The sequence below is a fragment of the Erythrolamprus reginae genome, chromosome 2, assembly GCF_031021105.1.
Source record: "Erythrolamprus reginae isolate rEryReg1 chromosome 2, rEryReg1.hap1, whole genome shotgun sequence".
Lineage (NCBI taxonomy): Eukaryota > Metazoa > Chordata > Lepidosauria > Squamata > Dipsadidae > Erythrolamprus > Erythrolamprus reginae.
In genome coordinates, this window is record NC_091951.1 from 173361892 (window position 1) to 173387893 (window position 26002).

Here is a 26002-nt window from a genome sequence, read left to right on the forward strand (position 1 = left end):
TTATAGCTATTTAGATCCAGTGTTCTTTTGAGCAAGTACATTCCACTAACAGATTCTTCTAACTCCCCTACTATTATAATCCTTGACAAGCATCTGCAGAATGTTAGAGGTCCCCCTGGAATAATGCGGTTACTATACTGGAGGATTGAGGGGGAAATTAATAAAAATGGTCTCCCTACTCTCATTCAAATATCCAGGCTGGCTTTTTTTTTTTGGTTATCGGGAGCCAGCAAGTTTCTTTTTCTCCAGTGGAAAGTGCCAAAATATTAAAAAAAGAGTAATACAAATAATTGGAATGCCATAAAACTCACCTATTATCATACATCTCAAAATTCTAAAGCAACAGTGCTGAAATCTCAGTGTATATGTGCTCTTATCTACATTCCTATAAGATCCTGCAAGGTCTTTGCGTTAGAATACGTTTTGCATTCTGGCAGCAGCCTGCATTTCCTATAAAACAAATCTAAAAGTAATCTCCAAAGTTGTAACAGTTAATTGAGGAGTCCTAATTAGAACTGCCATTTCTATAAATAAATCAGTGTAACAGACATCAGAAACAAAGCACATTGTAAAAAAAACCCACAACACATTCTAAAACAGCTAGTACGGAAGCCAGATTAATATTCCAAACAACGAACATTTTCCTATGAGAGCTCCAAATATGTTATCAGTATTGACTGGATAGGTAGCATACAAATCTACCCCCCCCTTCTTTTCAGGATCACAAAAAAGGTAAGAATATCAGCCGGTGTAGTCTACAGCATGTTTGTCACCAATAATATTACTTATTCAACAAAACTGAACTCGAAGCTGACTGTGAACCTAATGCAGACATAGTTTTGCCCCATAGCTTTGTAACCTTATGAAGATTTCTTTCTTCGGACAAATTTTCTTCATTTTTCATAATTTCATTTTCAAAAAGAGAGTAAAAATAATGGCACCATGCCGTTTTAGGGTCTGCAAATTTTTTTTAAAAAGGAATGCATTACCAGGAGAGGTGAGGAAGGGAGAGAAAAGGGGCAGGTGACTCCATATATCATTCCTGATCAGGCAGGGCTATGTCTGATGGAATTTGAACCCCCTCCCCATAAATGGCTTTGTGCAGTTAATGGAAGAACTGCCTTTAAGCCTCAAATTACAAACCTGGTAACGATTACTACTACACAGGACTTTACATACGTTTTCAGGGTCTACTAAAAAAGTAAACAGTTACCATGAAAGGTTCTTTCACCCTGCTATTTTTTGGGGGGGGATACACTCAAAAGTCTAGCTTTTTAATATTCCTGTGTTGTTTGTAAAAGCAGAGATGGTACAACGTCTGCGGGAGCCAGGATCGTAGTGCAAGGTTTTTTGTTTCAGCAAAAGCCATGCTGAACTACCATTACTGGTTAGCAGGCCAAACCTGGATCAAGACCTATGTGTCTTCATCAGTTTGATCTTTTGTCGGTTCCTGTTCAGACACACTGGAGACGTCGTCGTCTGACTGTTCACCTGAGTGATAGAGCATCAGTGCGTGGGTCTTGTGAGTAATAGTGATGGTGCAAGGGCCTTGTGCCCAAGGTTCCCCATCCACCTGCATTGGCATTTTTGAGTTCTTCAAGATCAACTGAAATGGAAAAACAAAAGAGGAGATAAGTAAAGGTAGAGGACTGTGGAATCTGAGAATAAAGTCAGTCCAGGATAGTGTTTTAAACACTAATCACAATAGCACTTAAGACTTACATACTGCTTCACTGTGCTTTACAGCCCTCCCTAAGCGATTTAAGAGTCAGCCTATTGCCTCCAACAATCTGGCTCCTCATTTTACCGATCTTGGAAGGTTGGAATCAATCTTGAGACGGTGAGATTTGAATTGCTGAACTGCTGGCAATTGGCAGTGACCAGAGTCAACCTGCAATATGCTTTCTAACCTCTGTGCCATCACATCTCTATGCTAAATATATTTTGTATGCACTAAACAATACTCCTTCCTGAGTATTGCATTGGCAGTTCTGTGTTAGCAAAAACTTCAGAAGAGAAGGATTTAGGGGTAGTGATTTCTGACAGTCTCAAAATGGGTGAGCAGTGTGGTCGGGCAGTAGGAAAAGCAAGTAGGATGCTTGGCTGCATAGCTAGAGGTATAACAAGCAGGAAGAGGGAGATTGTGATCCCCTTATATAGAGCGCGGGTGAGACCACATTTGGAGTACTGTGTTCAGTTCTGGAGACCTCACCTACAAAAAGATATTGACAAAATTGAACGGGTCCAAAGACGGGCTACAAGAATGGTGGAAGGTCTTAAGCATAAAACATCAGGAAAGACTTCATGAACTCAATCTGTATAGTCTGGAGAACAGAAGGAAAAGGGGGGACATGATTGAAACATTTAAATATGTTAAAGGGTTAAATAAGGTTCAAGAGGGAAGTGTTTTTAATAGGAAAGTGAACACAAGAACAAGGGGACACAATCTGAAGTTAGTTGGGGGAAAGATCAAAAGCAACATGAGAAAATATTATTTCACTGAAAGAGTAGTAGATCCTTGGAACAAACTTCCAGCAGACGTGGTTGGTAAATCCACAGTAACTGAATTTAAACATGCCTGGGATAAACATATATCCATTGTAAGATAAAATACAGGAAATAGTATAAGGGCAGACTAGATGGACCATGAGGTCTTTTTCTGCTGTCAGTCTTCTATGTTTCTATGTTTCCTTCTTTCTCCTGTGAACTGAACTGAACTGAGAGAGAGAGACTGGTCTCAAAGTCACTTTCCTGTTGTGGCCCACCAGTAGCCCATGCAGCTGATAGCGGATCCTGTTCAAGAGGAAACCGACTTGGTGATGTGCCAGTGGCCTGTGCAGTTGGTACCTGAATCGGACAGTGAGGAGGCTGGCGAGGACCTGGTGCCAGAGGCAGGAGCGGTTACTCCAGAGGAGGTTTCCTTGGGAGTAAGACTTAGGGTTAATTGGTCACTCTCCTAGTCTACCTAAGCAGAGTAGAGAAAGCTGAATGTCTGCAAGAAACAATGTTTGAAGTGTGTGTGTTTGTCGTGTCTTGAAAATCTCTATTTTGCTTATCTGCTTCGGTTTGTTTATTGAAGACAACTTCTAGGCATTTTGCCAAACTTCGTGAGCTATCAAAAATTACTATTCTATGGTTTAAGACTTTCTAAACCTATGCCAACTGTTAATGATGATTAATTAACAGTTGGGTTTTTGCAAGAAAAGACTGCCTTTAGATTTGTGTGTGTGCGTGACCTCTACTAAGACAATTATTAAGTAGTCAGTTATTGATTAAAAAAAGTTCAAACAAACTGTGTGTTTGCTACGTTCTTAGCTGGGGCAGAATATTTCCTTTGTAACCAACAAAGAGGAAGGCAGCAAGGTGGCAGAAGAGGCTTTCCCAAAGCAAAAATTGAGTCTGCAGATTGCTTCCTCTTTGGCATGAAAATGAAAGCCAGCAAACTCCTGAGAGCTTATTGGGAAAAAAAATAGAACAATTTCTAAACTTTTCTGGAGAGAAAAATAACTAGATTTTGAAAAGGATAGAGTTGAATGAGACAACAGTATGCCTTGAACAAGAAACAAGAGAAGCAACAGACAATATTTTATTTAAAAAAATGCTTTGGCAAGTATAAGCATTCAAGCAATGTTTTTGTCTTGAGCATATGATTATGTCTCAGTGTGAAGTAAATATTGGTTAGACTGCTGGAGAAAGTGGACTTTCTTATGTACCAACAGATGAATGTACACTGTTAAGAGGAGACAGCAATTATGTCCTTCTGTTTCTTCTTTCTGGACTAGTTTTGAATGACACTCCAAATGAATTGGCGTTAAGATCCTCTGCTGAATATAAGCAGATCATCTGCACCAGAAAGTCAATCAAAGCACCAAAGGGCATTATCCCCATTTGTCTCTACAGACACTAAAAATTAATTTAAAAAAATGTAAGCTGAAATTCCAAAGTGTTTTGTCATGCACCTGCCCCAGAGCTACAGTCTCTTCATGCAATATGAAGGTTTCCTGGTTTGGTCTGCCTATTTCCAAGTGCAATTAAACTAATGTGCTTCATGCCCTGCCTTTTCTCAATACAGTTTCTGTTTCATTATTGGGTTCCAAATAAAAGATTCAATCCAGAGTATGGAAAACTGCCATAGAAATGTACAACATACCCTTACTGTATGGGCCTGTCCCAGCCGGACAGGATTTGCAAGCTTCACTTGAATTTGTGCACAGTGAAATGAGCCATTGACTCCAACGACTTCCAGCAATCCATCATCATGCCTTAAGTAGGACAAAGAAAGTTTAGGATCAGTAAAGATATCCTGGACCCAACTGTCAAAAAGTTTCCGCATTATGTGTATCACAACCCTACCAATAATAAATAACAGCTCCCACCCCTTCCCAGACTGAGATGATATGCTGAGAAACCCAAATAGATAGGTGTGGGCTTATCTTTTATGACTTAACAGTTATGACTGTAACTTGTTGCTTGTATCCTTATATATTAATATTGATTGTTTCCTGATCGCTTATTTTTACCCTATGACAATCATTAAGTGTTGTACCTCATGATTCTTGACAAATGTATCTTTTCTTTTATGTACTCTGAGAGCATATCCACTAAAGACAAATTCCATGTGTGTCTAAACACACTTGGCCAATCAACAAGTCTATTCTATTCTATTCTATTTCATTCCTATTGCCTCAATTTTGCTTCCTAATCCAACTTCTCAAGCCTCTACTTGCAGAAAAGTGTTTAAAAGTCAGAAAGAAAAGGAGGTCAAAAATTGAGATGATGATTTAGATCAGGGGTGTCGAACTTCCAGCCTGTGGACCAGATGGGTCACATGCTGGCCCCTCCTGGTTTAGGGAAGGGGTAAAATGTGTCACGTGACACCACCGTGAGTTTGAAACCCCTAATGTAAATGCTGTTATGTGCCTTTCATAAGCTCCTTAAAACCCACCTCTGCCATCAGGCATGGGGAAACTGAGATATTCTTTCCCCCTAGGCTTCTACAATTTATGCATGGTATGTTTGTATGTATGATTGGTTTTATAACAAGGGTTTTTAGCTGTTTTAGTATTGGATTGTCACATGCTGTTTTCATCACTGTTGTTAGCCGCCCCGAGTCCACGGAGAGGGGCAGCATACAAATCCAATAACTAACTAACTAACTAACTAACTAACTAACTAACTAACTAACTAACTAACTAACTAACTAACTAAAGTGTGAACACCAGGCCAAGAATTGGGGATGGAACAAATTATTCTGTGGGATCCTTGGGAAACCTCAGAACTTGGGTTTTTGGGGGGAGGGGGGGTGGCTTGCAGATTTTTCACTACCAAAGTAGGTAACTTCATCAGTACTCTCTATTCTCGACTCTATTGGAACAAATTATTCCTTTTTAGGATGGCCAACTAAATTACACACCCAAGAAAAGGTCCCTGAAGGGTTTCCCCCAGGCTGTCACCTTTTCAACTTACCAATAGAAGGAACCAGCATTCCTTTAGTTTAGATAACTCTCCTGCGTTAAGGAAAGTCCTATAATCATGCCATAAGATCCCCCATAAAGCAAGTAGCTTCAGGAGCTGTGCTTTGAAGCAGCCCATCTGACAGCTGAGGGGGCAGGACGGCAATCAGTTGTTGAAGAAGCAGCCATTTTGGAATTTATGTGTCAAATGGGCAGTAAGTTCTGCCTTTTACTTCTTAAATATTTTAAGGACTATTATCTTTATTAAACTAAGATAGGTTCGCTTTAGCCACAGCCTGTTATTCATTTTTTGAAGATCTGTGCCATTTTGGAGATTATTTCATTGTTAAACACCAAGGAAAAAGGCTGCTAAGGCAAGCTAAAATAAGGAAGTGTGAAGTATTTTTTAAAAAAATACTGAGCTATAAAACTATCAGATGATCTTGCTTGGATGGATCCCACCCCCGGATACAAAACTCTCCAAACCTTCCCAACTGTATATAATTTATATGCCACTTATTACTAACCTACCTTGCTAGAGGATAAAGTTCATCCCCCATTCCTTCCCATAGTCGACAGCCACCTCCCCAGTAGGCAATATTTAGCACTATGATCCCCTCCAAACTGGGCAAGTCAATCTTCTCTCCATCCAACTCTAGCTTTAAAGATATACAATAGGTTGTTAGTAAGTTACACCTGTGAGAATGCATTCAAAATGTTAGCCATCTATGGCAAATCAGAAGGGAACATAAAAGAAGGCCAGCAATGAGTTTGTAGGGCCTCTGCTAAGCCAGAGATAATCACGATTTGGGAAACATTTCCTAATCAAACCACTAACAATTTTGCAAACAAGCAATCCTAGCTTATTTGGCCAATTGTTATTTTGCTTTCCTTTGCTTTTTAAACACTGCTTTTGCATTGTAAAATCTATGAATTGGTCAGGGGTTTGACTGGAGCACAAAACAAGCCAGGAAACTGGTTTGGCTTGTTTTGTTATGGAAGATAAATTTATTTATTGGCCCCATTCATACCTCCTGCTAAGCCAGAAACAAACCAATCACATTCTGATTTCATATAAAGGGTGACTCTCCCATGTGATTTTAAAATGAATTGATCCAGGGAAGTTTCATATATATGGTTACAAAAGCAGAAATAAGCACAAGTGAGCATCCAATGATTGCTGTCTAAGACAAAAAAAAATCCTTATTTAAAAGCTACTAAACATACTTATTGATGCCACTAAAGCCCTTCCGTGTAACTGTACATTCTTGATTTACTGTAGGCATTTTCTGATTCTACCTCCTTACAAATGACAAGATATTTCTTATGTAAATTAAATTTCTAAATTAAAGAAAAAACGTTTTTCTTACCTCAATCTTTTTGTTTAAATCTTTACATTCCTGAACTAAGCAATCTTTGGTTCCATAAAAAAAATACACAGCCTAAAAAACAAACACAGGCAGGATTTCAATCAAGAAGTCTGGAGAGGTGGCATCCCCCCCCCCCTTACAGATTACACCTAGTTTCCAAATTCTTTTGACGTATATAGAATTATTACATATAAATATTTTGTGAGAGATAACTACCATGAACAAATTTTAAAAATTCTAAACCAAAGGAGAGAAAGATCCTTGGTCTCTTTTTACAAGCTTCCTGGTTACATTTTTCACTCTAACCCCACCGACCACCCACGTCCCTGGCTACCTTAAACAATGTACATCACCACTAGTGATTCTGAAAAAAAAATTCCCCCTGGAATTTCTTAATTTGGGACTATCCACATTCCAATTATATAAGCTTTACATTACATTTTGAATAGTATTTCCTTCACGGCAGAACTTGTGAACTCTTGCATTGATAACAATTGATACAGACAGTCCTCACTTGATGTCTATCACTACTTGTAACCATCATAGACAAACTCCATTACAGTTTAACTAAAGGAATATCATTGTTGGGGTTCTCTCAGACTGAGATAAACTAAGAATGTCCTGAATTAGAGACAATCATAAAAACCACAGAATCCCATCAGAGAAAAAAAAGTATGCTTATGCGTAGCTATCAGAAGATTGTATAAGATATATTCTCCAGAATGTAGAGTATTTCAGTGTAACAATCAATGATGCTGAACTATTACTGATAACTTTCACCTAGTTACAGTGGAACCTCGACATACGAGCAGCTCTACTTACGAGCTACTCGAGATAAGAGCTGGGAGGGGAGCGACATTTTTGTTCGCCTCCCGAGCTCACATTCGGGATACGAGCGCCAAGGAGCTGTCTCCTGAAGCCGAACGCTAACTTCCGCGTTCGGCTTCAGGAGACAGCTCCTTGGCGCTCATATCCCGCGTGTTTTAAAAGGTTGCAGCCGGCCTGGGGGGCTCAGGGGGGTGCTGGCAAGCCCCCCAGGCCGGCTGCAACCTTTTAAAACACGCGCGCCGCTTCGCAGCTGTCTCCTGAAGCCGAACGCGGAAGTTAGCATTCGGCTTCAGGAGACAGCTGCGAAGCGGCGCGCAGCCAGCCTGGGGGGCTCGGGGGGAAGCCCCCGAACCCCCCAGGCCGGCTGCCACGTTTTAAAACACCCGCGCCGCTTCGCAGCTGTCTCCTGAAGCCGAACGCTAACTTCCGCGTTCGGCGGCAGCGGTTTTTTTTTGTTGTTGCACGGATTAATTGACTTTACATTGTTTCCTATGGGAAACAATGTTTCGTCATACGAGCGTTCCGACTTACGAGCCTCCTTCCGGAACCAATTAGTCTCGTAAGTCGGGGTTCTACTGTACTTCCTCTAAATACTGTAGGGAGAAAATGGATACAGTTTTACTATGTGCATTTAGTTGACTTATTTGGAGGAAGGTCAGATAAATTCAGGTAGTCCATGAATTACAATGATTTATTTAGTGACTATTCAATGTTACAATGGCACTGAAAAAAACGATGCATGACTGTTTCTCACAATTATGATTGTTGCAGGATCCCTGCAGTCATGTGATCAAAATCTAGATCCTTGGCTCATATTTATGAGGGTTGCAACGTGGTATGGTTGGGGGTAGGGGGTGGATGTCCTCCCTGAATACTCTCTATCAGCTGTTCCCAGAGGTGAAATTTTCACAACAGGTTTGTTGGTTGTGAGCTCTGTGCCTTGCTTTTTCAGCCTATGAATCCTCCATTTCAGAGGCTTTTTTCCAGCCTGTAAAACCCCTGTTGTAGCCCCACCCAGCCCCTCAAACAGAGGTTTCAGAGGCTGAAAAAAGGCCTCTCTAAACAGAGGTTTAACAGGCTGTTTTCAACCTCTGAAACCTCTGTTTGAGAGGCTAGGCGGGGCTACATTTGGTGTATAAAATGAACCCAAATTTTCACCTTCTTTTTTTGTGGGGGAGGGGGAGGAATGTTTCATCTTATACTCCAAAAAATACGGTATCAACTGCAGCGATTCACATAACAGCCGTGGCAAAAATGGACATAAAATGGGGCAAAACTCATGCAACCATTTTCTTACTTAGCAACAGAAATGTTGGGCTCAATTGTGGTCGTAAAAGTTGAGGACTTCCTGTACCAGAATTTTTGGCTCATTCAACCCTTACCTTGTTAATAATCCTGCTAGTAAAAAGAGACGGAGTCTTCTTACGGTGCGCATGGAAGTTTAAAGCCATGAGGGCATCTGGCCCTACCGAAAAATAGTTATTCATTGAGAATACCTGCAAAGAGAGAGGGCAGAGGGGAGAGAGAGAGAGAGAGAGAAAACACCAACCATCAATGAATGCAAAATTGGAAAAGAATAAATTAAAAAAAAAAAGTGTCAGTTTTGTAAAACACACAGTCAAGAAACACTATTTAAAAAAAGAAAAAAAAGAAAAAAGACCTGGGGATTTAAGTAATGTCATGAGGTTGATGAAGGAAGTCCAATCGGGTCATGCAATGTTCTTTTTTGAAGACTGTGTGTAGATCTGAACATTCTGTTCTGCTTCCTGCTCAGCAGTGCCGTGGCTTACCAACATTAAAGGGGAAGGAATTCTTATATCTCTTTGCAAATAAGGCACAACAGAACTCTTTAGAACGCTTCTCTGGCATGGAGTAAGATGGCTGAGAATTACATCCCCTCTGATAAAGGGGGGGGAGAGAAGGCATCTATGAACTAACAACATTCTTCTCTACTCCAGAAATGTCACAAGTTCAGACTAACATGGATATTTCCCCTGCTCCAGTTGTCAATTATAAGCCTGAATTATCTGAATATCTGAATTATAAGAAAAAAGGTGAATATATTTTCTTCCCTATGAGTGGGCAAAAATCTTAGAAATAGCAGATCACCCACCTCTTTCGTACCTTACACTAGGGTTGCTCTAAATTTAATCCAGCTCTCCTGAATATACATGCTTAGTTAAGAATCTTGCTGGATTAAAGAACCTAGAATCTAGCAGGTCCAAGCGGATCACTAGAAATTACCTACCGACCCATAGAGATTCAGGTTTTTATAGTACAGCAGGGCTGTCAAACTCGTGGCCTGCAGACGGGACGTGTCTCGTGCTGGCTATACCCATGCCTGGCTTAGCAAAGGGGGAAAATGTCCTGATACATCACATGAATGATGTGAGTTTGACACCCCTGTATTATAGACAGATATATAGAAAGATAGAATTCTTTATTTGCCAAGTGTGATTGGACATACAGTGATACCTCGTCTTACGAACCCCTCTTCATACGAACTTTTCATGATACGAACCCAGTGTTTAAGATTTTTTTGCCTCTTATTCCGAACTATTTTCACCTTACGAACCCGAGCAGCCGCCGGGATTTCCCTGAGGCTACTCGCTTCCCTCCATTTTTGCCAGCGCTTCTTTGAATCCCAGCGACAAACTCCCCCCTTCCAAACTGCATGGGGAAAAGACTCATGGAGCTCAAGAGAGGAGAAAGGTGTGGGAGAAATGAGCAGAACGGGGTGGGCAAAAACGGGAGGGACCCATGGAGCTCAAGAGAGGAGAAAGGTGTGGGGAAGATGAGCAGGACAGGGTGGGCAAAAACGGGAGGGACTCATGGAGCTCAAGAGAGGAGAAAGATGTGGGAGAAATGAGCAGAACGGGGTGGGCAAAAACGGGAGGGACTCATGGAGCTCAAGAGAGGAGAAAGGTGTGGGGAAGATGAGCAGGACAGGGTGGGCAAAAACGGGAGGGACCCATGGAGCTCAAGAGAGGAGAAAGGTGTGGGGAAGATGAGCAGGACAGGGTGGGCAAAAACGGGAGGGACTCATGGAGCTCAAGAGAGGAGAAAGGTGTGGGAGAAATGAGCAGAACGGGGTGGGCAAAAACGGGAGGGACCCATGGAGCTCAAGAGAGGAGAAAGGTGTGGGGAAGATGAGCAGGACAGGGTGGGCAAAAACGGGAGGGACTCATGGAGCTCAAGAGAGGAGAAAGGTGTGGGGAAGATGAGCAGGACAGGGTGGGCAAAAACGGGAGGGACCCATGGAGCTCAAGAGAGGAGAAAGGTGTGGGGAAAATGAGCAGGACAGGGTGGGCAAAAACGGGAGGGACCCATGGAGCTCAAGAGAGGAGAAAGGTGTGGGGAAGATGAGCAGGACAGGGTGGGCAAAAACGGGAGGGACTCATGGAGCTCAAGAGGAGAAAGGTGTGGGGAAGATGAGCAGGACAGGATGGGCAAAAACGGGAGGGACCCATGGAGCTCAAGAGAGGAGAAAGGTGTGGGGAAGATGAGCAGGACAGGGTGGGCAAAAATGGGAGGGACCCATGGAGCTCAAGAGAGGAGAAAGGTGTGGGGAAGATGAGCAGGACAGGGTGGGCAAAAACGGGAGGGACTCATGGAGCTCAAGAGGAGAAAGGTGTGGGGAAGATGAGCAGGACAGGGTGGGCAAAAACGGGAGGGACCCATGGAGCTCAAGAGAGGAGAAAGGTGTGGGGAAAATGAGCAGGAGAGGGTGGGCAAAAACGGGAGGGATCCATGGAGCTCAAGAGAGGAGAGAGGTGTGAGGAAAATGAACAGGACAGGGTGGGCAAAAATGGGAGGGACTCATGGAGCTCAAGAGGAGAAAGGTGTGGGGAAGATGAGCAGGACAGGGTGGGCAAAAACGGGAGGGACTCATGGAGCTCAAGAGGAGAAAGGTGTGGGGAAGATGAGCAGGACAGGGTGGGCAAAAACGGGAGGGACCCATGGAGCTCAAGAGAGGAGAAAGGTGTGGGGAAGATGAGCAGGACAGGGTGGGCAAAAATGGGAGGGACCCATGGAGCTCAAGAGAGGAGAAAGGTGTGGGGAAGATGAGCAGGACAGGGTGGGCAAAAACGGGAGGGACTCATGGAGCTCAAGAGGAGAAAGGTGTGGGGAAGATGAGCAGGACAGGGTGGGCAAAAACGGGATGGACCCATGGAGCTCAAGAGAGGAGAAAGGTGTGGGGAAAATGAGCAGGAGAGGGTGGGCAAAAACGGGAGGGATCCATGGAGCTCAAGAGAGGAGAGAGGTGTGAGGAAAATGAACAGGACAGGGTGGGCAAAAATGGGAGGGACTCATGGAGCTCAAGAGGAGAAAGGTGTGGGGAAAATGAGCAGGACAGGGTGGGCAAAAACGGGAGGGACCCATGGAGCTCAAGAGAGGAGAAAGGTGTGGGGAAGATGAGCAGGACAGGGTGGGCAAAAACGGGAGAGACTCATGGAGCTCAAGAGGAGAAAGGTGTGGGGAAGATGAGCAGGACAGGGTGGGCAAAAACGGGAGGGACCCATGGAGCTCAAGAGAGGAGAAAGGTGTGGGGAAGATGAGCAGGACAGGGTGGGCAAAAATGGGAGGGACCCATGGAGCTCAAGAGAGGAGAAAGGTGTGGGGAAGATGAGCAGGACAGGGTGGGCAAAAACGGGAGGGACTCATGGAGCTCAAGAGGAGAAAGGTGTGGGGAAGATGAGCAGGACAGGGTGGGCAAAAACGGGAGGGACCCATGGAGCTCAAGAGAGGAGAAAGGTGTGGGGAAAATGAGCAGGAGAGGGTGGGCAAAAACGGGAGGGATCCATGGAGCTCAAGAGAGGAGAGAGGTGTGAGGAAAATGAACAGGACAGGGTGGGCAAAAATGGGAGGGACTCATGGAGCTCAAGAGGAGAAAGGTGTGGGGAAAATGAGCAGAACGGGGTGGGCAAAAAACAGGAGGGAAAGACACATGGAGCTCTAGAGAGGCTCTTTTCGCCTTGCTTCGTCCACCTCTTGCCACCTCTCGCTGTCCTTCCTCCCACTCCGTTTGCCTCAGCTCAGTCTGCCCCCCCCCCGCTTAAAAAAAAATAAAAGCCTTAATGTTTTGGATTTTCCTAATGGGCTTGCACGCATTATTGGCTTTTCCATTGATTCCTATGGGAAACATTGTGTCATCTTACGAACATTTCACCTTACGAACCTCCTCCTGGAACCAATTAAGTTCGTAATACAAGGTATTACTGTATAAGGAATTTGTCTTTGGTTCATATGCTCTCAGTGTACATAAAAGAACACTGCATTATAGCATTTTAATCAATACCCAAAAACATTTTGAAGCCTTACCTTCAATTTTCTTAAGTTGTAGTATCCTTTGTTTATTACCTGAACCTTCCACCTAAGAGAGAATGCACAGATTGGCATCTTACATGGCAAAACAAACAGATAATGAAGAGCTAACAGTTGTATCCTGAATAAGTTGCAATGGTTTTTAGGGTCAATGACAATTTCTGAATACATTTCTAGGACTTTCCAGGTTCATTTTGTGACTACATGGGAGTGGCAGGCACTTGTAGTTGTCCCTTGAATGGCCCGGTCTTTTCACAACATATTTATTTTGATGGGTATACCTTGCCATATAACCCATTTATCAGAAGGCAAAACTGCAAAGATAGTTCCTTGCTATTTTTCCAGCTTCTCGAGTTGTTTGCTTCAATTCTTAGAATATCATTGTCTTTTTATGGGAATATTTCTATATTTTTATTTTTTTTAATACCTATCTGAAGCCCAGAGGAATTCTTGTAAGTGAAGATGGTGCTGAAGAATGTCATGTAGTTTTACAGGATGTTGGGTTTCAACGTATTTAAATGTAGAATATTAATTAACATCAGGTGGGGCAGGAAGACCAGCAGCTGTGAATGGAGATGACCATGGGCACCTTGGTAATCTAGGTGCTACACACCGCCTACCTATGTACTGTATTATTCATTAATTTTTGTTCATTAAGAAAGGATTAGTTAGCATAATGTTGCTTTTTGTCTCAGAGAGCCCTGAAAATAATTCAACCTTGACTGTCAGGGGCTATAAACACAGATTTGGAGGAAGCATTACTAAGCAGGAAATGGAAAGCTTTGATAGGTCACAGATCAAGCTGCTTTACCCTTAATTGGCAGGATCCCAAATGCCCTGCATGATTTTTTTAAAAAACCATCCACCACGGGGATTTTTAAAATTTATTTTGTGCTTATATACGGTATAACATGGTGTGCACAGCTTAAAATAACATTAGAAATAGAATAGTCAATACAAGGAATGTATTAATGCCAGCGCAACTATAATATAAAGCTGTATTTAATGAGAAAGAAAGTTATTTCAGCTTTGTAAAGAACCCCGTGAAAGCCCATTCTAAATTTCAAGAGATTGGATTCCGGATCCAATTCCAAGGAGGATTTTTTGGAGGTGGGTGGGACAGCAAGAGCAGGAATTCAAGAGAGCTTTTGACTTTGAATCACTCACCTGTCCAAGCGGATTTCATCTGCATCCATGATGTTGTGTAGAATCTGTTCCACTGGAACTTCTCCGGCATAGCCAGCACCCCAGCCAAGGGTATTTGATAGGTCATTACCTGTGCCCAGGGGTAAAATCGCAACCCGAGGGACATACCTTTCTTGTCCCTGTGATATAGAAGCATTGATTCGGGGTTAAGAGTTGAGATTTTATATGCCTAACATCTTTGATATTTGAAATTTCCAGCATAGCTTGAATTGTCACTAATTGAAATTCTGCTTCAAGGATTCTTCCTTAATAGCATAGTGGGGCTTCTAAGGAAAACAATTGGAAAACTATATACTTAATAATATTTGCAAAGCCTGGTTAGGCTTCAGCCTAAGGAGGAACTGAAAAAGAAATTATTTGACTTTTATCCCGCCTTTATACTTTGTAAGTAACTCAAGGGGGTGAACGTACTCCTTTCTCCTTCTATTTTTCCCACAACAGCCTTGGGTTGGGCTGAAAAAGAGTGAAAGGCCCAGTCAGCCAACTACCTTCTGTGCCTAAGGCAGGGCTAGAATTCAGCATTTAGGCCAGCTTCCTAACCATTAGAACAATCTGGCTCTTAGAAGCAGCCTTTTTGCATGAATGCTGTATTTAGTTTAAGGGCTAGGATTTTCATGGCTGAACATTATCACTTTGGGGGTGGGGGAGAATCCATGTTGTAGTCTCCATTCTGGAGATGAGGTAAGTCAGCAGTTAAAGACAGTGAGCTTGTCAGCTGGAAAGTGGATAGCCTGATTCAAGACCTGAGCACCACACAATAGAGTAAGCTCCTGTTCCTGCCTATCCTGTTCCTGCCTATTCAAAAGCATGCAAATGCCTATAGATTAATAGAGACCACTTTGGTGGGAAGGTAACTGTTCTATGCCCCTTTGGTATATAGTCATGGACAAATGACCATGGAAATTGGCTCCATCAGCTAAGAAATGATGATGAGCACTGTGCCCAAGAGTCCGAATATTATATTCCCATTTAATTTATAGCAAATTAGCCTACTTTTAAATATCTTTTTTTTTAATTGTCTGACACAAGGACAGAATATCTTGTAGAAAAAGCATGCTTCAAAACACACATTTCAGTCTTGGGAGGGGGAATAGCTTTTTATGGCAAAGCTAATACTGTATATTGCTGCATTATCCTGAAAATATTGTATTGGAAGAGATGCAAGGAATTGACAAAGAAGCCAATCTGTGAATAACAAAGAGGAAAAGGGGTTGCCAAGGTATTCTGAAACACCGTACCTTTATTTTCATGCTATCAATTGCATCCAGGACCCAACCCACCGTGCCATCTCCACCACAAACAAGGACTCTGGCAGAATTGCTAGGTAGCCAGGTACAAAGCTGGAGTGCTTTTGCTGGAGTTGTTTTGGTTAGGTCAAATACCTAAAAATACATTTTAAAAATATTTACTTGCGTGACACTGAAGAAAGCATTTTATTTATTTTTAAAATAAATTTCTATGATTATAGGTTCTGATTAATCTAATCTAATGTAATCTAATCTATTAAATTTAGACAGTGCCCATCTCACTACACAAGTGATTCTGGCCACAAGCCATAAAACCATATAAAGAGACATACTGTATTTTTCGGACTATAAGACACACCGGTGTATAAGATGCACCAAGACTTTGAAGAGGTAAGTAAGAAAAAAAAAAGTATTTGTCCTTCCCTGCCCCCAAGAGCAGATCTCCAAACCCTCTGTGCAATGTTTTTTGCAAAAAAAACCCCAAAACAGTGAAAAACAGGCCTATTTTTGTAAAAAATGGGGTGTGCAGAAGACTTGGGAGCCCCCAGAGGCACTCTGCAAGCCTCCTAAATCCTCTGTGCACCATTTTTTTTTGCAAAAATTGCTTGTTTTTCACAAAAACTGGGGCATTTTTGCCTTCCCCCAGAAGCATTCTGCAGACTTCCCAAATCCTCTGCGCACTCCGTTTTTGTGAAAAATGGCCCCATTTTATTTTATTTTTTTGCAAAAATGGGACACGTGAGCAGGGATTTGGGAGGCCAAGAATGGCTGCTTTTGATGTATAAGATGCCCCAATATTTTCACCTTCTTTTAGGGGGAAAAAGACAAGTTAAAAAGTGGAGTTTGGGTTCTCAAGCCACCAACCACCCCCAGGATTGTGTGCCACTCTCTGATCCCCACAACACTTGGCAGAAGGCAAGATAAAGGACAAGATATTCCATTAGGTTAAATGACATCTTTTCATCTAAGCCATGATCTATGACCTTAAAAATGACAAGAAAATTATTATTTTTGTTCTATGGATTATTGGAACATATTTACTGTAGAGGTAACTCCGAGAACCTGAAAAAATTTAAGCAACTGTTCAGGTTCAGTGGAACAAGAAACCGAAGGAACAGCATATTCCTATCATAGCTCTGCATGATAGCATCCAGCTGAGTTCAGATAATTAACAGAGGAAGACAGTGTGAAATATTTCCAATGGTAAGATTTTAGCAAAGGCATAAAATATATAGCAAAGGATGGAACGGACAAGAAAAGCACACTTGTTTCTTTTCTTTTTAAACTATTCAAAAAAATGTTTAGGAAAAAGGCTATAGTGGTAAAAGTTGTCATTTAAAAATTAAAAAAAAGTTAAGGAGTAAGAGTCCTTCTATATTATTACGGAATGTACTGCAAGTGTACCCTAATTATTCTGCAGCATTCACCATCAATGGCAAGTGGCGAATATTGAAAGAAAGTGCCATACAATCCTTTCACAAGGAAGAGATTTGCTGCATTATGCAATTTTTTAAATCTCGAGGGCTAGTGACAATGTAGTCTCCAAAACAATTGGAAAAACATTTTTCAAATGATACAGTATATTTGCAGAAGTGTCGTTCTACTGCACATGTAAAATGATGGCTAATGGTTGAGCTATACCATCTAGTTCCGGCCAAAAGAGACATCAATGCTTTTATTTCAGGGGGTTTAACTGCCTTTATATTGTTTTTATTTGTTGTATGCTGCACAGAGTCTGCAAGGGATTGGGCCGCCTATAAATTTAATAAATTAAATTAAATTATAAATATTTATATATCTGCGGAATTCATTCTCGGTGTGTCCAGGCAGCAAAACCTGAAACCCCCCCCCCCTCCTGATAGGAATCCAATACTGGTGTCAACATCTGTAGCAGCAATGGTGGTCAAGGAGAAATAAGGAAGAAGGAATGGGAACATGCAGGAAAGATTCAGAGGTAGTTGGGCCAGAGAAGGAAGCGTGCTCATCAGAGAGGGAGGAAGGAACAGAAGGGCTGGCTAGTGGGATCAGGATTGGGCAGCAGAGAGCTAAGGGAGGGAGAAAGAAAGGAAGGTGGGTGGGTGGGCAGACCGCAGGCTGGCTACATTACAGGCCTACTAGGAGTTCCGGGAATTGAAGCCCACATATTTTAAGCTTTTATTGTTGAGAAGTCCCGCTGAACAGTATCATGCTCATTTCTATACCGCGATGTTATGCATGTTTCTTCAATTGAATCCATCAGTGATAATTCCTTAAGGGAGTTTTTAACCCTATTTTTTAAAAAACAAACAAACAAACTTTAAGGATGTCTTTAGTTATGTTTGATTTCTTACTTAAGCAACAAATCTAGCTCCTCTTCAGTTTCTTTATATCAATACAATTACCTGAACTGGATTTAATAAGCTCTTGAATTGCCCTATTAGCGTTTCCCCCATATTGTTTCCACTTCGAGTATTAAGCAGAATTATTACTGGGGTCCAATTTTTCCCATAAGACTCAGATAGCTGGGGAAAAAAAGAGAGAGAGAAAATGGCAGAAGCAAGCTATTTAGATCTGTAATGTCACAAAACAGCAATTCTTATTTTTTCCTCATGTTGTTGAGAAATGAACTCTTAAATTGTAAATTAGAGACAAATAAATCACTTTATAATTTGTAGGAAATACCAATTTTGCTGTTCAATGTAAGGCTAAACCACAATTCACATATAAGATTTATTGTGATTTTCATACGATTGCCATTTTGAAATAATCAACAGAACCTACCGTCTGTTTAGAACTCAAAAATATAAAATCTTTCTATGCATCAAATGGTTATGTTTGTCCTGGTAGTGCTTAATATACAAAAAAATTAATATCCACAATAGATGTCAGAAGCTATGCTTAGATTGCAAAACTGATCTGGGTAAGTCTTTTAAACCAGAAGCAAGTTAACTTATGTGCAATTTGCACAGAGAGTGAAATACAAACTAGAACCCATGCAAGAAGCCAACCGGGTTACCTTAAAAGCTGGTTTTTCTTTAATAGAGCCATAGTAAAATCAAGTGTGACCATTTTTGCCAATTAACAAGTGGTAACATTTATTTTGTTCTCTGATCTTACTATAGGATGCATTTTTCTTCCCAACCATTTCAGGAGCAGCTAAGTAAAGCTGTAACCTAATAACCTGCAGTTTATTATCTTTTATTGGGGCATTACAGTAGTTGGCACATGCTTGTATCAGAGGGATATTTTAATACACTATTAAACAACTATTAACCCCACTATTAAGAAGTGCAAGTATCCTATAACTACTGAAATTATATATTAACCCAATCTTCAAAGGTAACATTAAACAAGCACAATTAAGATACGGATTTTCAACAGAGCAACCAGTTTATGAAACATAAACTAAAATATGGATAACAAAAGCAGCTTTCACGATCATAAAGCTAATGCTTTATGATCGTGAAAGAGACGCTATTTCATACCAAGTTGCCAACAAGCCCTTTATGTACTGTATTTTTCGGTCTATAAGACACACCTTTTTACTGCAAAAAAGAGCTTTAAAAATTGGGTGCGTCTTATGCATTGAATGCTGCTGAGACCGTCCGGCAGCTCAGCCCCAGGGGTGGGCAGGGTGCCGGACGTAGCACCAGCAGGGAAGCCTCTCTTTCCAGGTGGATGCCTGGGGCCTCCAGCAGGCAGGGAAAAGGTGGGCGCGTCTCCTGAATTAGCCAGCCCAGCGGCAGCGGGGGCAACTGCTGAGGCAGCTCCGATGGCTTTCGTTTATTGGCGAAATCGCGAGGCTGAGGTCGGCGAACAGGCCCTGAAGGGGCAGAGCTGTCGTCCGCACCAGCACTGTGTTGTTGGGTGGCCGGCTTGGCTCGGAAGCCGGGGAGAGCCAGCCTCTGCCCAGCCCCTGCCATAGCCGCTTGCCCAGACGAGCTGGCCAACCAACAACACGGTAAGGGGGGGCTGATGGAGCCGAGCCCACTCGTGCCAATCAAGGCTGCCCTGTGGGCTTTCTCCAGCAGCTGGATACACAGAGCGCTGAGGGGACTCATACCCGCTTCTCCTCAGCTGCCGCCACGTGCACCCACCTCACTGCAACTTCCCAAAGGCACCCCCGAAGGCAGAAGATCGGGGTGGGAGCTGATGGAGCTGAGCCCGCTTGCGCCAGATGATAGAAACATAGAAACATAGAAGACTGACGGCAGAAAAAGACCTCATGGTCCATCTAGTCTGCCCTTATTTTATCTTACAATGGATATATGTTTATCCCAGACATGTTTAAATTCAGTTACTGTGGATTTACCAACCATGTCTGCTGGAAGTTTGTTCCAAGGATCTACTACTCTTTCAGTAAAATAATATTTTCTCACGTTGCTTTTGATCTTTCCCCCAACTAACTTCAGATTGTGTCCCCTTGTTCTTGTGTTCACTTTTCTATTAAAAATACTTCCCTCCTGAACCTTATTTAACCCTTTAACATATTTAAATGTTTCGATCATGTCCCCCCTTTTCCTTCTGTCCTCCAGACTATACAGATTGAGTTCATTAAGTCTTTCCCGATACGTTTTATGCTTAAGACCTTCCACCATTCTTGTAGCCCGTCTTTGGACCCGTTCAATTTTGTCAATATCTTTTTGTAGGTGAGGTCTCCAGAACTGAACACAGTATTCCAAATGTGGTCTCACCAGTGCTCTATATAAGGGGATCACAATCTCCCTCTTTCTGATTGTTATACCTCTAGCTATGCAGCCAAGCATCCTACTTGCTTTTCCTACTGCCCGACCACACTGCTCACCCATTTTGAGACTGTCTCCTTTGCCATTAACAATAACTCTCTGATGTCTACGCTTCAGCCAGCTTGAAATCCACTGAACTATCCAGGGATTAAGTCCAATCTTCACTAATTTATCTACCAGCTCTTTATGTGGAACCGTATCAAAGGCTTTGCTGAAGTCCAGGTAGGCAATATCCACGGCACCACCTTCATCCAACACCTAATGATCAAGGCAGCCCTGCAGGCCTTCTCCACCAGCTGGATACAGAGCGCCGAGGGGACGCCTGCTCACTTCTCCTCAGCTGCCACCACATGCCCCATATCATTTTTCCGGCGTTGGGCATTGGGGTCTCTGCCAGCACCGCCATTTTGGATGCCTGTGGCAACTAGCTGCCCCCATCCAAACTGGGGGTGGTACAGGCAGGGACCCCGCAAGAAATGCCCGCTGCTGGGCAAGTGAGGCAGGGCGTGTGGCGGCAGCTGAGGGGAAGCGGGCAGGCATCCCCTGACTGGTGGAGGAATTCTGGGAGTTGAAATCCACTAGTCTTAAAACTGTCAAGTTTCAAGATCCCCGAGTTAGGAGTTAGAAGTGCAAGGGTCTTCAAACCTGGCAAGATTAAGGCTTTGGAATTCAACTCCCATTCCTAAAATAGCATGACTGGTGGAGGAATTCTGGGAATTGAAGTTCACTAGTCTTAAAACTGTCAAGTTTGAGGACCCCTGAGTTAAGGGTTAGAAGTGCAAGGGTCTTCAAACCTGGCAAAATTAAGGCTTGTGGACTTCAACTCCCATTCATAAAATAGCATGATGGCTGGAGGAATTCTGGGAATTGAAGTCCACAAACTTGTAAAAAGTATTCTGCTACACTGGTATTTTATTAAACAATATAATACTACACCATTTGGTGCAGAATACGTTTTCCTCCTCTAAAATCTAGGTGCATCTTATACACCGAAAAATACGGTAAGTTATATATTGTACTGGTGCAAGGGCTTCCTTCTTTCATTTTCTCTTATGGTTTTTCTCAGTGAACTATAGAATCCAACATATGTATTTTATTTCTCCTCTTTGTTTCGCTCGGACCCAGCTCACAGCATGCAAGACCAAATCCCCCCTCTCCCCAACCCAGTCAGTGATTCTGAGCTCCTGGAAACAGACTTCAAAGGCCTCCCCAGCTGGATCTTGAGAACAAACACCTTCACACTTACCTTGTAGTCATTAATGTGTTTAAATTTACGCATCTGACAGACTTTGAGCAAGTAAGTTGGGGGGATAATAAGATTGCGAAACTCTCCCAATTCACACTTCCCGTTCTTCAAAGAATTCTGCATACAATCATCATGTACAGTTTGCTGGCACCAAATACACCTGAAAGAAGAACAGTCAGGACAATATTCAGGACAAAGATTCCATTCCCATGTAGAATTACTGTGGATGCTTATAGAAGCAATATCATTTTTGAGGGACTTAACAAAAAATGGTGCAATCAGTCAACCACTGAATTAAAGCACATCAGCTCTACTCTTTCTTTATTAGTTTCGGAATGTGGCTGAAAATAAGTCTTTCTTCCATCTTTTCTCACTTTTACAGCAACTTTGCATTATTGCCAGCACTGTTTCAGTGTTCTTCTATGAGCGGCAAATGTACAGCTTTGCAAAAATATTTAGGAGACTAGGAAAATATCATTGAATCAACAAAAGGAATTTTTAGATATACCATTCTATGTAACCAAATAAAATACTGAGTTTAGTATAGTCAAACCCAAGCATTAATACCACAAAGCAGAAAAGGAACAAAAAGAAAGGAATTTGACAAGTTTGTTCTGATCAAGCATAAATTAACTTATCAATAGTCAGGTAGATTGTTTTTAATAAAAAGAAGCTTGGTGTAAAACAAACAAAAAACAGAAATGATGGATTGGCACTATCACTTCCAATCCAATTTAGAAAAAAAGGATTAAAAGTCCAAGAGAAATAATTCCCATAAGCAGCATCAATACCCTCCAAGCAACAGATGGACAATATATTTTCTATCAAGTAAACACAGATCTGTTGTAGTATTAGTTTATTTTAATAATCCAAAAATGAGCCAGTTAGTAATTGAAAGAAAAAATAACATTTATAATTGTTCATATATGTTGTTTTGAATGTCATTGGACAATGTTTAGGATAATATTCTAATAAAAAAATATTTCCCCCCTGCAGGGTTTAATAATTGGGCTAAACCACATCTGTTTGATTCTGAAAAAAGGTGCACTTTTTTCTTTTAAAAGCGAGTAATATGGGAAATCAACCATCAAATGAAGGGAAAGATAAGCCCTGGCAGAAGATAATTTTCAGCAGCCAATACAATACTTAATTTCTGTACAAAAATAACAAATTAGTGTAATTAAAATGTACCTTTCATATTGCATTAAGACATTGTATGTAATATCAACAATCTGATCTGTTCAAGTGAGTCACAGAAGCCCATTATCAACCTACCTTCAGGGATATTGTGACTACAACATTCAAAATTCCCAGATGACGCCTGTTAACTCTGGCACTGGTTCTTAATGAAATGTAACAGAGGTTTTATAAATAAAGCAAAATGCAGTTGCAAAACACATGAAGGGCCTTAAGTTGAGGAAGACTGAGCAATAGTGTGAAACAAGTAGGGAGTGATGAAGTGTACAAAGTAGATGCTTGTGAAAAACATTCCAGAGACTTTACATAAAAAGTGGTAGTCATATGCTAAATTAAGATGATCATATTGGGAGAACAAACAAGTTTCCTTTTCCCTTTCTTGGAATGTAAAATGTTTCTTATCGATTGTATTTAATCTACTAGATTTTTCCTTTGTTTTTCAAATGTGAATATCTACAAAATACTGTACTGTTCTTCAAAAAAATAGTGAAATTTCTACCGAACAAGACTAGAGATGTTATTTATAAAACCAAATGGCTTTTGCCATGAGGAGTGACTCCAGGAAATATTGAGATATGATGTCAACCCCTTGTAGCTCTTTTTATACCATAATTTTTGCAGAGTAGAACTGGGCTGTAATATCCCAAAGCTTGTTTCCAGTGAAAACTTTGTTAAATCCTGAGTATCATCACAAGAAGATTTAGCAAAACCCTGTCCTATTCTTGAGCCCCAGGGAATCAAAAGCTGAGAAGCATTCAATAATTCCATTCTATGAAAAGAATATGCAAAAATCTGCTCAATCAAAAGATGCCATCCATAATTAAAATGTGACAATTTAAACAAACTATAATGGGTGGCTTGCATAAAACACAATGTTTTATGGAGTCCCAGAAATGTAAAGAGGACAAATAAGGAACTGACATTAATGTATTATTTCCACTACCACTTCCCTGATATTTAAATCTGCAGCATTACCTGTAATCACAGAGCTTGGGTTGTGTACCACATTGTAGTTTGCACACCACACAGTAGCTACACAGTGGAACATTGCCTCGGATCCAATGGTGCATCATGGAAGCTTGCCTCGCATCTTGGCTTCTTGGCAGAATTTCCTTGCATAGGAAATGACCATCAGCTTTCTTCAGGCATTCATCATCAACACGCACACCACAGCAGTTACAGAAAGCTCCATGGAGAATATGTTGAGTGCAGACACAGCAATAGGTAGGCTGGCTGAAGAAATCTATAGCTTGCCAATCATGCTTGCTTTTATGCAAGATATCCTGCAGAAGTCCTTGCCTCCGAGATCGCCGAAAACTGCACCACAAGGTGATCATCACTGGTACCATCACTGAAGACAAAGTCCAGAAGGCCAAACTCCATTCTGGGAGGAATCCTGAAGATGATTTAGATCTGCTTTCAGCCTCTCCCATCTTCTATTGATTTACAGTCACTCTAGATAATTAATTCAATCATGTAAGATAACACTAACTTGTAGGCCTCAAATAGTCTTTACTGTTACCTCATTAATTGGCCCAGTATAAAAATTACCAAGTGTATTCATTTCAATTATCTTAATTAACCTACCACTGTATATCAAGAAATAGTTGTTCCTTAAATCAGAAGAATCCTTTATTTATTTATTTATTTATTATTTGGATTTGTATGCCGCCCCTCTCCGAAAACTCGGGGCGGCTCACAACAAGTGAAAAGACAATCCAATACATTAATCCAATTAATTAAAATATTATAAATTTAAGAACAACCCCTATACTAACATACACACACACACAAGCATACCATATATAAATTCAACGTGCCCAGGGGAAGATGTTTAGTTTCCCCATGCCTGACGGCAAAGGTGGGTTTTGAGGAGTTTACGGAAGGCAGGAAGAGTAGGGGCAGTCCTGATCTCCGGGGGGAGTTGGTTCCAGAGAGCCGGTGCCGCCACAGAGAAGGCTCTCCCCCTGGGGCCCGCCAACCGGCATTGTTTAGTTGACGGGACCCGGAGGAGGCCCACTCTGTGGGACCTAATCGGTCGCTGGGATTCGTGCGGCAGAAGGCGGTCTCGGAGATATTCTGGTCCAGTGCCATGAAGGGCTTTAAAAGTCATAACCAACACTTTGAATTGTGACCGGAAACTGATCGGCAGCCAATGCAGGCTGCGGAGTGATGGTGAAACATGGGCATACCTGGGTAAGCCCATGACTGCTCTCGCAGCTGCATCCTCAAAATAAGAACTGATAGCCTCTTTAGACCAATAATTTACTCCTTTATTTACACTTTATTTCACAATGTCAATTTATTCTTCACAGTGACAACAGTACTCACTTATCAAGTGTAACAAATGTGTTTCCCAACTTATTAATTTTTTAAAAAAATACATAAATACCAGGCCAATCCCCAACACAAGTTTTAGATTTTCATATTTGACTTCTTTTTTATTGTACTTGTATCTTTTATATTGTAAGCCGTCCTGAGTCCTTTGGGATTGGGCGGCACAGAAGTCAAATAAAACAAGCAAGCAAGCAAGCAAGCAAACAAACTAAACTTAGCTTAAAATACCCCCCCCCCTTTCCTCTTTGTTTCTAATAACACTATTTTGTTTCTTTCCCTCTTGGTTCAACCCAAAGCTAGCACATTTCATGACCATCAAAGGCTAATTATTTGCTAAGGAGGGCCCAATGAAAGCAATTCCATTATAACACATGCATAGCATACTCACAACCGGTATGAAACAGAGCTTGACGTCCCTCTCATTTCCAATGTCAGTCCGTGCATCCCCAATTAGACTGTTGCAGCAACTCCAGAGCAAATCATCTGAAAACAGAGGAAAATGAAGAAAAGTAAAACCACTATCCCTTTCATTCATTCATTCATTCATTCAGTGTTCCTCCTATTTCTATCCTCAGCTGCAGCCCAGAACCACACAAAGTGTCTAGGAAAGCAGATTACTTAAACCAGGGGTCTCCAACCCTGGCACCTTTAAGACTTGTGGACTTCAACTCCCAGAATTACTCAGTTGAAGTCCACATGTCTTAAAGGTGCCAAGATTGGAGACCCCTGACTTAAATCAATTAAAATTCTCCTTTATAACAAACGTCCTCGGTAATACACTGGGAGGCAATCACCCCGTTGGACGTAGGATAGATTTTTTTCTTAAACCTGCACTGGGAGACCAGAGCCAAGCATCCCCATCGCCTGCCGAAGATGATGGAAGTTGTAGTCCACCTTATATAAAAAAAGCGGAGAAGGCTGTTCTCAGGGCTGCAATTGCATTCTCTTTCCATCCCTCAGCCCCAGTCCCAGACGTTCCGTACCCCCTCCCCCCCGCCCATCTTCCCTACCTGGTATCCGCCGAAAAACAATAGCACTCAATAAGCCGGCATAGAAGTGGGCGACGACG

The 26002-nt window shown here is 41.7% G+C and overlaps 1 protein-coding gene across 2 annotated transcripts; it reads right to left on the reverse strand.

Moving 5' to 3' along the window:
* Positions 1–948: 948 nt before the first annotated feature.
* DGKE (diacylglycerol kinase epsilon) lies at positions 949–26002 on the reverse strand. 2 transcript variants are annotated; one of them, XM_070736005.1, is made up of 13 exons: positions 25944–26002; positions 25322–25416; positions 23572–24051; positions 21400–21559; positions 17811–17930; positions 15421–15564; positions 14144–14301; positions 12974–13025; positions 9034–9147; positions 6824–6895; positions 5985–6112; positions 4151–4262; positions 949–1606 (listed from the first exon to the last, which is right to left on the reverse strand). In XM_070736005.1, the coding sequence occupies exons 3-13, from the start codon at positions 24027–24029 to the stop codon at positions 1415–1417; spliced, it is 1710 nt and encodes a 569-aa protein (XP_070592106.1). In that variant the 5' UTR covers positions 24030–24051; positions 25322–25416; positions 25944–26002; the 3' UTR covers positions 949–1414. The 2 variants fall into 2 exon arrangements, with proteins under 2 accessions (XP_070592106.1, XP_070592107.1); XM_070736006.1 differs by lacking the exons at positions 12974–13025; positions 14144–14301.